The following is a 12891-nucleotide window of genomic DNA, read 5'->3' on the forward strand; positions in this document are numbered from 1 at the left end:
AGCCTGACCCGAAGGCGAGAGCGCGGGGATGGACCCTCCATGACTGCGGGTGGACCTGGAGATGTGTCTCTTCCCCGGGCACAGGCTGGAGGATTCCCCCGGCACTGGGTGTGCTGGAGCAGCAAACCGCCCCTGTCACCCAGGCGCTGCGAGCTGGGTGCATGGCTGAGGTTTGGCTTTGGTACCACAGGGCGGGGATTTGACTCTGACACCGCAGGACGGCGAGGGGATGGACGCACCCCTGCCTTTACCCGGGGGACCCCCAAACCGACGGGGCTGAGGAGACCGCCGGAGCAAGGCGGAACACCTCCCTACTCCCGAGAGGCGGTGGGGGGGGAGTCCCCCGTCCCCGCCCCGCCGCCGTCCCCGCCCCGGAGGTTCCCGGGGAGCCCCGCGGCCCGGAAGCGGATGCGCGGCCCCGGAGCCGGCGGCGGGCAGATGGCGGAGTGCGGGGCGCAGCCCCCCGGGGGTGGCAGCGGGGCTGCGGGCGCGCCCAGCCGGCATGAGAAGAGCCTGGGGCTGCTGACCACCAAGTTCGTGTCGCTGCTGCAGGAGGCCAAGGACGGCGTGCTCGACCTCAAGCTGGTGCGGGGGCAGCCGGCGGGGGGCGAGGGCTCCCCCACCCCGGGGGTGGGCTCGGAGGGAGCGGCCGCCGGGGGAGCGGGGCTCCGGCGGGACCGGTCCTCCGGCGGCTGGAGCAGGTTTGGAAGGGGAAGAACGGGGACACGGCAGCGCTCGGTGCAGCAGGTGGTTTAGGTTGGATACCAGGAAAAATTTCTTCATGGAAAGAGTGGCCAGGCAGTGGTGGAACGACTGCCTAGGGCAGCGGTGGAGTCACCGTCCCTGGAAGTGTTCAAAAGGCGTGTGAATGTGGTGCTTAGGAACATGGTTTAGTGGTGGGGTTTAATGGTTGGGATCGGTGATCCTGGAGGGCTTTTCCAGCCGTACTGATCCTCTGTTTCTAGGTGCAGGGAAAGCGGGGTCGCTGGGAGTGCGGCAGAGCTGCCGGCCGTGCTCAGCGGCTCTGCACTGGCCGCCCTCGCACCCCCTCTTGCTCTTCCTTCCCAGCCCTTCTCCCCACCCCGTCGGGCTGTCCCCGGCACTTTTCTTTCCCCAGGACCTTGCCAGACATTGCAGGTGTTTGTGTGCTTCAGTCGCAAACCCGTTTGACCACCTTGTTCTCTTCTGTGTTCTTACCCTGCACTTGATCACTACTGGCACCATAATGATCCGGCCCTGCAAAGCCTCAGACACCTATAGAAACACATACCTATAGTAAACCATTCCTACAGCACTTAACCCTTCCGGCACGCACCAGGAGGGGGAGTGTGGTCAGCATCACCTGCCAGAGGTTGTCCCCGATGCCTTTAGGCAGTGGAGAAGTGCTCTGTGAATGCAGCTTGCTTCTGCATTTTTAAGATCTTCACCTAGAGGAGGTAACTCTGTGCCATGTACAGTACTCAATCCCAGGCCTTTCCTATAAGGAAAGTTCCTTTGCTATGGTTTATAGAAGCACCTTTTATGTGGACACGTGTGTGAGTGTGTTCTGACCCTTTGCAGGCAGCAGACAAGTGCCAGCAAGCTCTAACAATGCAGGACTGGAGGAATTTCCTGGCTCCATGCCTGTACCAAGTTTTTGTCTCTGGATTTGTCAATATCTTCCTGCTTCAAATGTCCATTAAGTGGATTCATGTTGGTCAGTGTGATTTATGTGGCGTAGAGTCTCCAAAGTCCTGGCCTGGTGGGTGACAGGGACACGATTCCTGTGCTGACCTGCTCTGTCTGCACTGCCACTGACACTGTTGGTCCTGGCTGTGCACACGTTAACTCTTGCTGGTGCCAGGTTGCCGTGTGGCAGTGGAAACGGTGCCATTCCTCAAGTCCTGAAACCTGAGAGGAGAAGGGTCGTGTGGGCAAGGCAGGGAAGCCCCATGCTCATGTTTACTCTCCACCTGGAATTGCATCTTTCAAACAGAGGAATCTCTTGAAAATATGTTGATTCTTAGTCAAGTGGCATCGGATCAGCTTTAGAAAAGAACTTTTGAATGTTGACTTCGCTGAAGCATTGTCCAGACAGCTCTCAGCATTCCCCTTCCCATCTCCATCTCTTTTACCCTGAGGGAGCACTGACTTTTTAGGCTGCTGAACTACTGTTTTGTAGTACTGGAAACACTGCTTTGCTACTGGAGAATGGTGATTTTGGGATCCACTGCAAGCAGGATGGCTGGAATTTGGTTTATGTTTAGTGGGGTAAGAAAGAAAGAAGAATGAGTGACTTCTTCTCATGGTCATATGAGATCAAGAACATGACTGTGTAACTTGAAGCGCTGGAACAGGGGAGGTATGAGATGGGGAGCAAGGTACTTGGCCAGGAGTTAATCTGACAGGCAGGAAGGAGCTAAACATGACTTAGAGTTTGGAATTAAGCGTCTTAACCTTTTTGCAGGCTGCGGATACCTTGGCTGTGCGACAGAAGCGACGGATCTACGATATCACGAATGTCCTGGAAGGCATCGGGTTGATTGAGAAGAAGTCCAAGAACAGTATCCAGTGGAAGTGAGTGGCAGAGATGGTCTAAATCGTTCACAGGTCCCTTCTAGTGCAGGTTTAAGTGACAGTGGGGTTAAAATGCCCAGTGCAGAGGAAGGTTCCTCAGTGGTCCATGCTCATGCTTCCCCCAGCTGGGCTGTGCTGATGGCACAGTGAGGAAAGCTGAAGTACGTGTGGTGTGTCTCTTACAGCAAAGCTGTTAGTTTGATACAAACTAAATATTTGCACTGCCTTGGGCTAGAAAAGATGTCTGTCATGGCATTGGAGGTGGGGAAGAGTCCTGCTAGACTGTGGGAAGTAGAAAGATGTACCAAACATTGCTGTGCTGAGAGGTAGGGATCTAGAGCAGCTATAGACAGGGCTTTCCAGGCAATCTGGCCTTGATGTTTCACAGGGGTGGGAATAAGAGGCTGGCAGAGAGGTTGGGGTTGGTCTGGATGCCTCCAGAGGCTGATGCATCTCACCCATTTCTGCTTTGCCCAGGGGGGTGGGTCCTGGCTGCAACACACGTGAAATAGCTCACAAACTGATTGAGCTGAAGGCAGACATAGAGGACCTGGAGCAGCGGGAACAGGAGCTGGAGCAGCAGAAGATGTGGGTTCAGCAGAGCATCAAAAATGTTACAGAAGACATGCAGAACAGTCGATATCCTTTGTGTGAACTGATGGCTCTGTCTCCGTGTTCGCTTGCTGGGCTGGGTGGGTGCTGACCTGTTGCTGCTGGAGAAACTCCACCGAAAGAGTCAAAAGGCAGCACCTGGGTTTGAAATTAGGGTAACTGTCCAGCCTGGAAACCTGCTTTTTCCTGCATCCAGCTGCTCCTCTGGCTTTTGGAAGTAAAAAACATAGTAATGTTTACCACAGTGAGAAAAGTGCTTCTTTCTGAGTCACAGGTGCCACTTTCTTGAGCGCAGAGCAGCTCCTGTGGCTTAACTATCTCAGAATGTCAGCTCTGACAAGCTGGAGCTTGCAGACCTCACCTGCAGACCACTTCAGAATGTGGCATGGAGACCCTTCTGGAATGGTGTTCCTTGTGCTCAGGAAGGAAACACCAGGTGTCCTTAGAGCTGTCTGTGCAGGAAGCTGCAGCCTTTCTCCTTAACCTTGGGAACATTAGCATATGTGACACATGAAGATATCTGCAAGTGCTTCACAGGTGAGGAAGTGGTGCTCTATTGTAAAGATGTGATGCTGCAGTCCTGTCAGTCTGTCCCAGTTGCTCTCCTTCCTCCAAGAAAGAGTGGGCAGCAGACTGTGGGCTGTCCAACAGCATCAAGTGAAATGTAATGTCAGCTCTGATGCTGTCCTGGGTTTGTGTACCACTGAGTTCTAGCTTTCTTGTCACCATCAGAGGGGACAGACAATATCTTTTACTTGTGTTTAAAGGAACAGAGGTGCTGTTCCTAAGGAAGTCTTCTTGCTGGGTTTCACTGTGTGGGTATGTGTATTATGTTAGAAGCCCTTAATTTTAAGGGCTTGGGTGGGCAGTTTTCTAATGACAGGAAACAAATTTTACTGCACAGTAGAAACCGTGGTGTAAGCAGGGAAATAGTATTAAAGGTGGTCTCTCAGCTACATCATTCCCCCTGCCAACAAGAATGCAGGAGGGAGACAGTGGAGGACAGAAGGGAATGCACCACTTTCTCTGCCCTTCCTTTATTCCTAAAGTTGGGGGGGCTTTTATCAAAAGCCCTGTATTCTGTCTCTGGGCAAAAGTGAAGAAAACCCACAGGAGTCTTTGTTTCTTCTGTTGCCACTTTTAATGATAGATGTAAGACCAGATTAATGCCTGGTGGCCAGCATGCAGTGAGGCAGCCTCAGTACATGAGCTGCTCTTCCCAGCTGTAGTGGTGCAGAGTCGCAGCTCCTTTCTGCTTCAGCGGGTGCCTGACCTCTCCTGACCTGGCAACCTGCATCTGCTTGCTTGCTGCAGAGATTGAAGCTGTTTATCCTGGCTGCCCCCAGTCATGCATAATCTCCCCTGTGTCTGGCTCTCCTCATCTCCTCCAAGCACTTTTCTTGCCCTGCCCTTCACCAGCCCCTCTGTTTGCCATTGTTACCTTTGTGCTTTCCTCGTTCACCAGCCTTTACACTGCTCAAGTTCCCACTGGTGTAACGGCTGCATCACCACTCCCTTGGCTTTACTGTTTCTTCTGGTTGAAGCTGCACTTTTGGGGGCAGGGATTGTGTTTTCAGTTTGACAGAGCTGCGGGCCAGATCACTCACAACAGTCTGGAAGAGTTTACTGGAGACCAGCAGACAGCTCATTGCTTGGCTGGTTGAGTGTTTTGCATTTCATTGCACCTGGTTTTTGTAAACTGGTTTGTGTCTGAGGTCAGACCTCACCAAAACATGCAGAGATTAGATCTTACTGAAGGCAGGTGTCAATTCCCTCTAGAATGGAGGCTTCATCTGTGGTTTTCCATTGCCTGTCCTGTTTTCCTATATGAATATGCCTTACATGACTCTTCTTCCTCTCCTGAACACCTGAGCTGTACAGAGGTTCTTTGTTGGACCTCTTCTGTTCTCAAACTGCGGTGCAGGCTGAATTTCAGCTCCTGGTTTTTCTACCTGACTATTGAACTTGCTTGCTCCAAGATTTCCACTCTTGGACTCTTGTCAAATAGGGATTAATTAAAAAAAGAAAAAAGAGAAGTAAGAATATGTGAGGTTTTAGTGACTGGGAAACATAATTTTCCCATCTGTTGCTGTGATGCATTTTGCACTTGCAGATTCAAAAAGGAAGTGGAAACCTAGTGTGTGCTGTTCTGTACAAGTATTTGGGACCTATTTTTCAAAGGAGATACAAACCCAGCACCTGTCTTTGAAACTAACAGATCTTACAGCTTGAGCTGATGTCTTTGAGCTTTATTATGCATTTTTAATGTCTTTTGCGTTTTTCTTAAGTGTAGATTTGTTAAGCAAGTCCCATCCAATTGACAAATCCCATGTTATTTTTAATCCCTTTACCTTTTGCTGATCTGACCTTTGATTGCCGGCCTGAAATTAAGGGATGTGCTTTTCTGCTGTCCACTCTCATCACTCTGGGGATCTTCTGTGTTAATTACCAAGTGAAACTTTCTGCAGAATACTGGGGTACTGTGAATATTAACCACACTAAAGCTTAAACATTCAAAGTGAAAGCTGCAAGCTGCTTGATCTAAATATGTCAGATATTCACAGCTCTGGTATTTCTCTGTTCACGTTTCTCTAAACCCAGGTACGGGCTGGGAGCTGCTCTCCTGTGACTGTTGAGTTATTAGGGTGCAGGTCTTAAGGAGCTGCAGAACTTGGAAAGGAAGGATGCTGTCAGCTTGGCTTCCAGCCCCACACGTGCTGGGCTCTGTGGAGGGTCCAGTACAACTAACACCAGGCAGCTCTGGACGGTAGAGACCGGGGAGTGTTGATTTCAGGTGTTGGGACACCAGCCTGAGGTTGGCAGCCTGGCTTTGAGCCTGGTCCAGCCCCATCTCTCTGCTGGCAGTGCAGCTCTTTTGTTTCTAATTCACATCTAAAAGTTTGTGACAGCAGAATGAAGGATACTTCCCTTAGGATTCAGATTTATTTTTCAGTTTTTTTATAATTCAGTTCTTAGGAGTGAATTTAAGCCAGTTCTTCTGAGGAAAAGAGATTAGTCTTGATAAAGACACTGCTGAAAAACTTCAGGGTTGCATTAGGGGAAGCTTTGCAGGTTCTTTGTGCCCTGGGCCGTTGGCACATTAGGAACTGTATGATGTGCTTGGGGTGTAGATGTCTTCCTTCCATGGAAGATTGCCAGGAGAGGGGGGGTGGGGTTTGAGGCGCGGCTCTTCATCAGTGCTTAATTAACATCACAACAACTTGTGCCAGGAGCCCTGACTGGTTCTGTTTTCACAGGAGACACCCTCCTTGTGATTCGTGCCCCATCTGGCACACGTTTGGAGGTTCCCATCCCTGAGGTGAGTGATAAATCCATGGGCAGAGTGCAGGGGCTCTGTGTGTGTGCATGTATGCTTTGCCTGTGGAAAACTGATGTTCTATTTGGAAACGGTTTTTAAGGTATGTCCGTGTTTTGCTTTTGACTTTTCTCAGGGCCTAAATGGACAGAAGAAATACCAGATCCACCTGAAGAGTACAAGTGGTCCCATTGATGTTCTCCTAGTAAACAAAGATACTTGGAGCTCTCCTCCTGTCGTACTCCCTGTCCCTCCCCCTGAAGACCTCATTCAGTGCCAGGCAGCTGCACCCTCCAAACCACAAATCCCACCACTCGCCCACTTCCAGGAGGCCTCTGTTCCCAGCAGCACCCAGCCCTCCACACCAACACCCACCAGCACTCAGGACCATGGCCCTCCCGCACAGAAAAATGCAGGCACAGGTGAGAGGGAGCTATAGAAGGCAGAAACAGGCTGGTGGCTGGCAGAGGAGGGTACATTCCTTGGCCCCGTTGGGGCTGGCACTGCTGGATGTGCAGCGTTGAGGGCTCCTGGCAAAGGGGCATCACTGCCTTTGCTGCTACTCTTCCTTTGGCCGTGGTTAGTGGGACTGGCTGTGCTCAGAGAAATCAGGCACTTGACTTCAGGGGGTAGTGCCAGCCTGTAGGAGCACCTGGAGGAGAGAAGCTGATCGTGCAGGTTCACTGATCAGCAGAAAATACGTCCAGATATGGACGTGGAGGAAAGCAGGAAAGCTTCTCCCTGTGCAGCTGCTTGTACCTGGCCAGCACTGCCAGCGAGGGCTGAGTCTGTGCCACAGCTGCCTCGGGGCTGGTGGGAGATGACATTCCTGGGTGTGTCTGTGGCTGTTTCCAGAGTGCGATGTCCCGGTGGCAGAGTCCAAGGGCAGTGGTGACTTCGAGGGCCAGCCAGCGGCGTTGGACACACAGCTGCTGCAGTCCTCAGCCTCGCTGGACAGCAGCTCTGTCTTGCCCAGCACCTCTACCTCCTTTGAGCCCATCAAACCTGACCCCACAGGAAGTGAGTATGCTGCTTGTTTCATGTGTCACTCCAAAATCCTGCTGCTGGGAGTGAGGGAAAGGCTGCTGGGCCTGGAGGAAGGAGCTGAACTCCATTCTGCCTTTGCTGTCAGCCAGGGTCTGCAAAGGATGAGTAGGCATTTCCCTGTGAGGCTGCCAGGAAACACAGTGACGAGGTGACTGTGTCTTGTCTAGTGTCCTGCTGCTTTCTGTGACATGAGTACTAGAAAATCTGCAAGGGACACCCACATGACACACGTCTCTGCTGTTACATGTAGGGTTATTCCCTTTCAGTCCTTTCTGTAGAGTAAGGTCCTGTCTTTGAGACTGTGTGAAGCTATAGAATTTTCAGCCACCACTGAGAGCACCTTTGTAACTCAGGGGGACTTTTCTGTATTAGGAGAGCTCTTGTCTCACTTTCCCTCCTTTACCCAGGAATACTTCATCTGTCTTTAGTGATCTTGTGTTCTTAGTGATCTTGCAGTATGTATTTGGGGAGCTCCTTGATGTGCTTTTAAAAAGGAACACTGGAGCTTTATGCCAGGAAATGGCAGGCTGGCCCAAGGAGAGAAAAGCATCCTCTAGGTAAGCCACACTGCTGGAATGTTTTGAAGCCAAACTTCCCTGCAGAAACACTTAAGGTTAGGTTATGGTTGGAAGAAGAAATCTTACTTAAATGCAGCTCACACAGTGCTTTGTTCACTTCTGCTGCTGGCATGTCTCAGAGAAGCATGAGCTGTCTGTCTGGAGTCATCTTGGTTGTGGAATTAGGCCTTGGATGTGCATATATCTTATCACTGTGCCTCTCCAAAGGCATGTCCTCATCCTACACAAGGTAATCGAGGCAGTGTACCGGGTGAGGTTTACAGACACAGCTGCTGACTGTGATAACATATTCATGTCCCAGGGCTCCTACAAGTTTATTTTAAAGTAGTGGAGCTTCAGTGTTTTGTTGCTTGTCATTGCAGCAGAAATATCTGACACAGACTGTGGGAGCAGAATTTCTGGATGATTTGGGTGTGTAAGGAGCAAGTAGGTTTGTGGGTGATTCTGCTGTAAAGCATTTCAGACTCTTCATGTAATGATCCAAACCATCTGGTTTGTTGTATTTGCAGTACTGGAACTTCCCAAAGAGCTGTCAGAGATGTTTGATCCAATGAGAGGTACGTTCATTCCCTGACCACAGCTTTTTTCTGTGCCCATCTATCCACAGAAAAGGGACAATTTGTTTGATTCGCTCCCTTTTGGATTATTTTGTGGATGTGGTTTTGTAAGGTGCTTGTGGTCATTGGTGGCTGCTGGCCCTCTACTAAAGAGTAGTTAGGCACTCTTAAAATTACTAGTTTCTGTATGTATTTTTATGTCTCCATGTTTCCAGCAACCTCTGCTAGATCTTGCCTGCAGCACACCAGCGAGGGCTTTCCTGTCCCCATGCCGATACTAATCCGTGGTCGGCCTTCCCATGCTCCTTCAGCTTGTCAGCACTATGGAAAAGAAAAATCCCTGTTAAATCTTGTTTCAGCTTTAGCCTGCCCAAGGCTAATCCAAGCAAATAATCTGGGGAGATAGTGTTCTCTCTTCAAAATACTTGTCAGTGGTGGTGGTGGAGGAGCTGGTAATTTTGAAGCGGTAGGGGAGGGAGATGCTGTTACTTGTGTTTGGAGTTCTGACTCTGCCTCTTCCTCTCACCAAGGAATGTCTGTGGGTTGCTGCCTAATGGTGGGACAGACTCTGGGTTAAGGGCAGAAGAGGTGAAGGAATTTGGTTTGACATAAACCTAAACTGGGAAATTTTTTATCAGTACATTTATTTCTCTTCACTGCTGGCAGAATCCTTTGTAGCCCCACAGCCAGGCAGGGCCAAGTACACCCAAGCACTTCAGTGGTGGTCACAGGAGAAGTACAACAGCTGTCCCTAGTTGGGTGCTCTAGCAGATGCTTTGTGAAGGTGCTGCCTTTGGGTAGAAATCCCCACAGACCCAAACACAGACCCGTGTGAGTCTCCAATCTGTGTGCTCTTAGCCCTGGGCTCCACAGTCAGCCCGGAGAAAATCCTTCCTCCTTGCCCAGCACCTCTGCTGCAGATAGTGGATGAAGTCTTGATGATGTCAAAGTACATCTGCAGAGTAAGTTTGAGTTCACAATGTGAGACATAAACTTCTGCAAAGGCCCAGCCATGTAGAAGATCCAACTTACCCAAAGTAACTCTACTGTGTCACTGTGTGGACGCTATTGTAAAGGAGATGTTTGCTGTCTATGGTAAAGTATGTGGTTTTATGGAGTATTCTTCCCAGTTTGGAGGGGGAAGATAAAAGATCCAGGAGCAAAGGACAAAACAGAGTCAACAGCTACAGAGGCAAAACTCAGGACTGGAAAAGAGCAGCACTACAGAGCTCAGAGGAACGGTCCTTGCAGCATGCTCCATGCAGCTTTTCTCATCCCTGTGTGATCCTGGTAATGCTGCCCTGGCACTGGCAGCTGCTTTAAGGCTGTGCAGTTTAAGCCACAGGAGCTGGAGCTCTCCCATAGTGTTTTGTGCTGGAATTACTTTTACTACATGGTTTTATCTCTCTTAAGTGCAAGCTTCCTTTCACTGCCTGCTGCACATGCTGTGCCTTAGCCAGAGAAGGGATAACAAGGGTGGGGAAAGTGAGGAACTACTCAGGAGCAGACCAGGAGAGTAGAGTTTTACTATCATGCTTGTCTCTTCCCCAGAATGTGTGAACTCTGAGCTGCTGGAAGAGCTGATGTCATCTGAAGGTGAGTCTCTGAGTCTCCTGTCATGGCATGGTCTTCCCAGGAGGAAGACCATGCTGTGTGACTTCCCCCAGCTGGCAGCCTTGTGACTGCAGACTCACCCTCATCTTTTATGGGTTCTGGACACAGACTCTGTTCTCACTGTCCTGCCAGTCCCTGAGAGAGGTGTGAGAGCCAGGAGTCTCTTCAGTTCTGCAAATGTGAGGTGGCTGCTCTGCTCAGTGCCATTGGCAGCTCTCAGCTGGGGTGGGAGTGCTGAGTTTTGTAACCAACCCTGGGCTTCTCTTTCCCCAGTGTTTGCTCCCTTGCTCCGCCTCTCCCCTCCACCTGGAGATCATGACTACATCTATAACCTGGATGAGAGTGAAGGTGTCTGTGACCTCTTTGATGTGCCTGTCCTCAACCTCTGACTTCTCAGTGCGGCTGTGAGCTCCGCAAACACGGACTGTTTTGTAACTCTTTGGAAAGTGTCTATTTTTGGATTCCTTTTGTGCTAGAGCTCGATGGCCGAGTAATTCAGAGATGCTCTCAAATGGACTCAGAACCAACAGATATGGACTTGCAGGCTGGGAGCCTCCCTATAGTTTGCTTCTTCCTCTGGTGCACGTGCAAGACACACGTGCAAGACACACGTGCAGCTTTCCCCCCCCCCCGCACCTCTCCACTGGATCCTGGGCCTCATTTCAAAGGCTCTGTGTTTTGAGTGTTCCCAGTTCACCTGCAGAATTTGCCCACGTGCCTCTCTGAGCTTCCTCCAATCTGCATGCCTTGGTTTTTCCTGCACTCCCAGAGGCACTTTGCACCTCCTAGGTACCAGCTGCTACAAGGAGCCCCAATACCACGGTCAGTTCACAAGCCCGGAGGTTGTTAGATAGATTTCTCTGTGTTAGTGGTTCAGATTGGGGCAGTTTTATTTCTGAAAGGCATCCAGAGGAGAAAAAAAAAAGGCACCAAAGTGTCTATTTCTTTCAGTGACTTCAGACCAAGCTAGTATGTTTTACAAAAAGCACTTTTTTAGCCAGCTGTGCCTCCTAGTGGGACTTGGGAGCGGAGCGCTCCTTGTAGGACCCAGGAGTGCTGAGCCTTTCCTTGTTTGTGCATCAGCAGGAATGTTGGATCTGCTTTCACCAGTCTGCTGATGCACAGCCCCGGGGGCTCCAGCGCCTTGTCCAGCAGCTGTGCTGTTTCTATAGGGCTAAAGCAGAGGTGCCAATGTGGTTTCGTTTTTAATTTTTGGTTTTGCCTGACTGAAGAGATGTTTGAAAGGATAAGACTGCTCCAGCTGGTGCCTGTAAGGTACTCCAGGGACATCAGAGCCTGCTCATATTTGCAAATAGCTGTTTTTTTCCAGCCATTGCAATTGAACCTGCAACTGTCTGAAAGGCGACCAAGCAGTAGCAATTCAGTAGTATTTTGCTGTGACAGTTTATGTAGGTGGTGTCAAAATAGTGGGCTTTTTTTACCCCATTTTCTCTCAAGATCAGGTTTTCTGTATATTTGAATTTGCTCCCTTCGTGCCCATACTCACACTCCCAGTTCCTGATCCTGTGGCAGGTCTTTACCTACTGTGATGCTTTCTCTGCATCATTCTTCCACAAGAATTTCTCATTGCTTTGTAATGGAAGGTCTGTTGTTGGGTTCTTTAGGATCATCAGCTGGTACCAGGCGTGGACCTTGTGCAGCTTAGTTGGAGTAGAAATGCCTTGATGGATTTGTGTTGTATTTTGCAAGCCCCAGCTTTGGGTTCTGGTCAGATCCTGTGAGTGTCTTTAGTTTTGCACATCTTCCTGCCACCACAGTGGAAGCAGCTGCCCTGCCTTTCCTGCTCTGCAAACTGCTGAACAGAGAGTCAGGCCAGGCCATGGCTGGCTGCTGCAGAGAGGGAGCTTCCAGCCATCCACTTAAACAGCTGATGTTTAATTTCTCCGCGTAGCTGCTCACTGCCTGTGACCCACACAACCAGCTGCAGCACCAGCACTAAGGGATGTAAAGTTTGACAAGCCTGCAGAGGTGAGAAGAATATGTGCTTGGGACCTGTGTCCCTGGGGTGGCTCCTCAGGCCCTCTCATTCTGCGTGGGACTCCTCCACAAGGACTGTTGGTTGCTGCAGTAACAAAGCACTGGCAGCCTCTTTGGGAAAAGCATGAAGAACTCCCCAGCTAGCAATGGGACACTAGTTTGGCAGCAGGCAGCTGCTGCTGGCAAGACAGCTGAGGTGTGAGACCCCGCCGGGGGGTGAACTTCCAGCCTGCATGCAGCCAGTCCCTGAACCTTCCCCCCTCCACATGGAAGCTGACCGGAATCACTCAGTCCTGCGTGTTAGCAAGGCTCCGTGGCTTTGGTGTAGCTCGAGTTCTTCGTGTACTGCCTGGCCCTTGCCCTTCTTCCCAGTGTTCATGTTCGCCACCTGTTAGATGACCTCCCGAAAAGGATAACTAGAGAAAAATTTACAGTTGCAAACGAACTTTTGATTCATATATAAAGATTATTTTTATACTTTTTTTTTTTTTTTGGCAAGGAAAGAAAATTGCCTGTGATATTTGTACAGAGTGTTCTCTGATGTGAATAAACAAAAACTTTCCAGAGTTTCTCACCTTGCCCCAGCCTGTGCCTCCTCTCTGCCCTAGCCCAG

At 50.3% G+C, this 12891-nt stretch overlaps 1 protein-coding gene across 4 annotated transcripts; it reads left to right on the forward strand.

Moving 5' to 3' along the window:
• The first annotated feature begins 408 nt into the window (after nt 1-408).
• On the forward strand, nt 409-12852 carry E2F4 (E2F transcription factor 4). 4 transcript variants are annotated; one of them, XM_048317144.1, is made up of 10 exons: nt 409-585; nt 2447-2556; nt 3034-3195; nt 3662-3705; nt 6426-6487; nt 6621-6906; nt 7340-7504; nt 8619-8666; nt 10218-10262; nt 10554-12852. In XM_048317144.1, exons 1-10 carry the CDS (start codon nt 409-411, stop codon nt 10667-10669), a joined length of 1215 nt encoding a protein of 404 aa, XP_048173101.1. In that variant the 3' UTR covers nt 10670-12852. The 4 variants fall into 4 exon arrangements, 3 of the variants coding, with proteins under 3 accessions (XP_048173101.1, XP_048173104.1, XP_048173103.1); XR_007206461.1 differs by adding an exon at nt 7977-8088 and having other exon boundaries at nt 420-585; nt 8619-10262; nt 10554-10604; XM_048317147.1 differs by lacking the exon at nt 10554-12852 and adding an exon at nt 7977-8088 and having other exon boundaries at nt 420-585; nt 10218-10247.
• The last annotated feature ends 39 nt before the right edge of the window (nt 12853-12891 follow it).

Source organism: Corvus hawaiiensis, chromosome 12 (genome assembly GCF_020740725.1).
Source record: "Corvus hawaiiensis isolate bCorHaw1 chromosome 12, bCorHaw1.pri.cur, whole genome shotgun sequence".
NCBI lineage: Eukaryota > Metazoa > Chordata > Aves > Passeriformes > Corvidae > Corvus > Corvus hawaiiensis.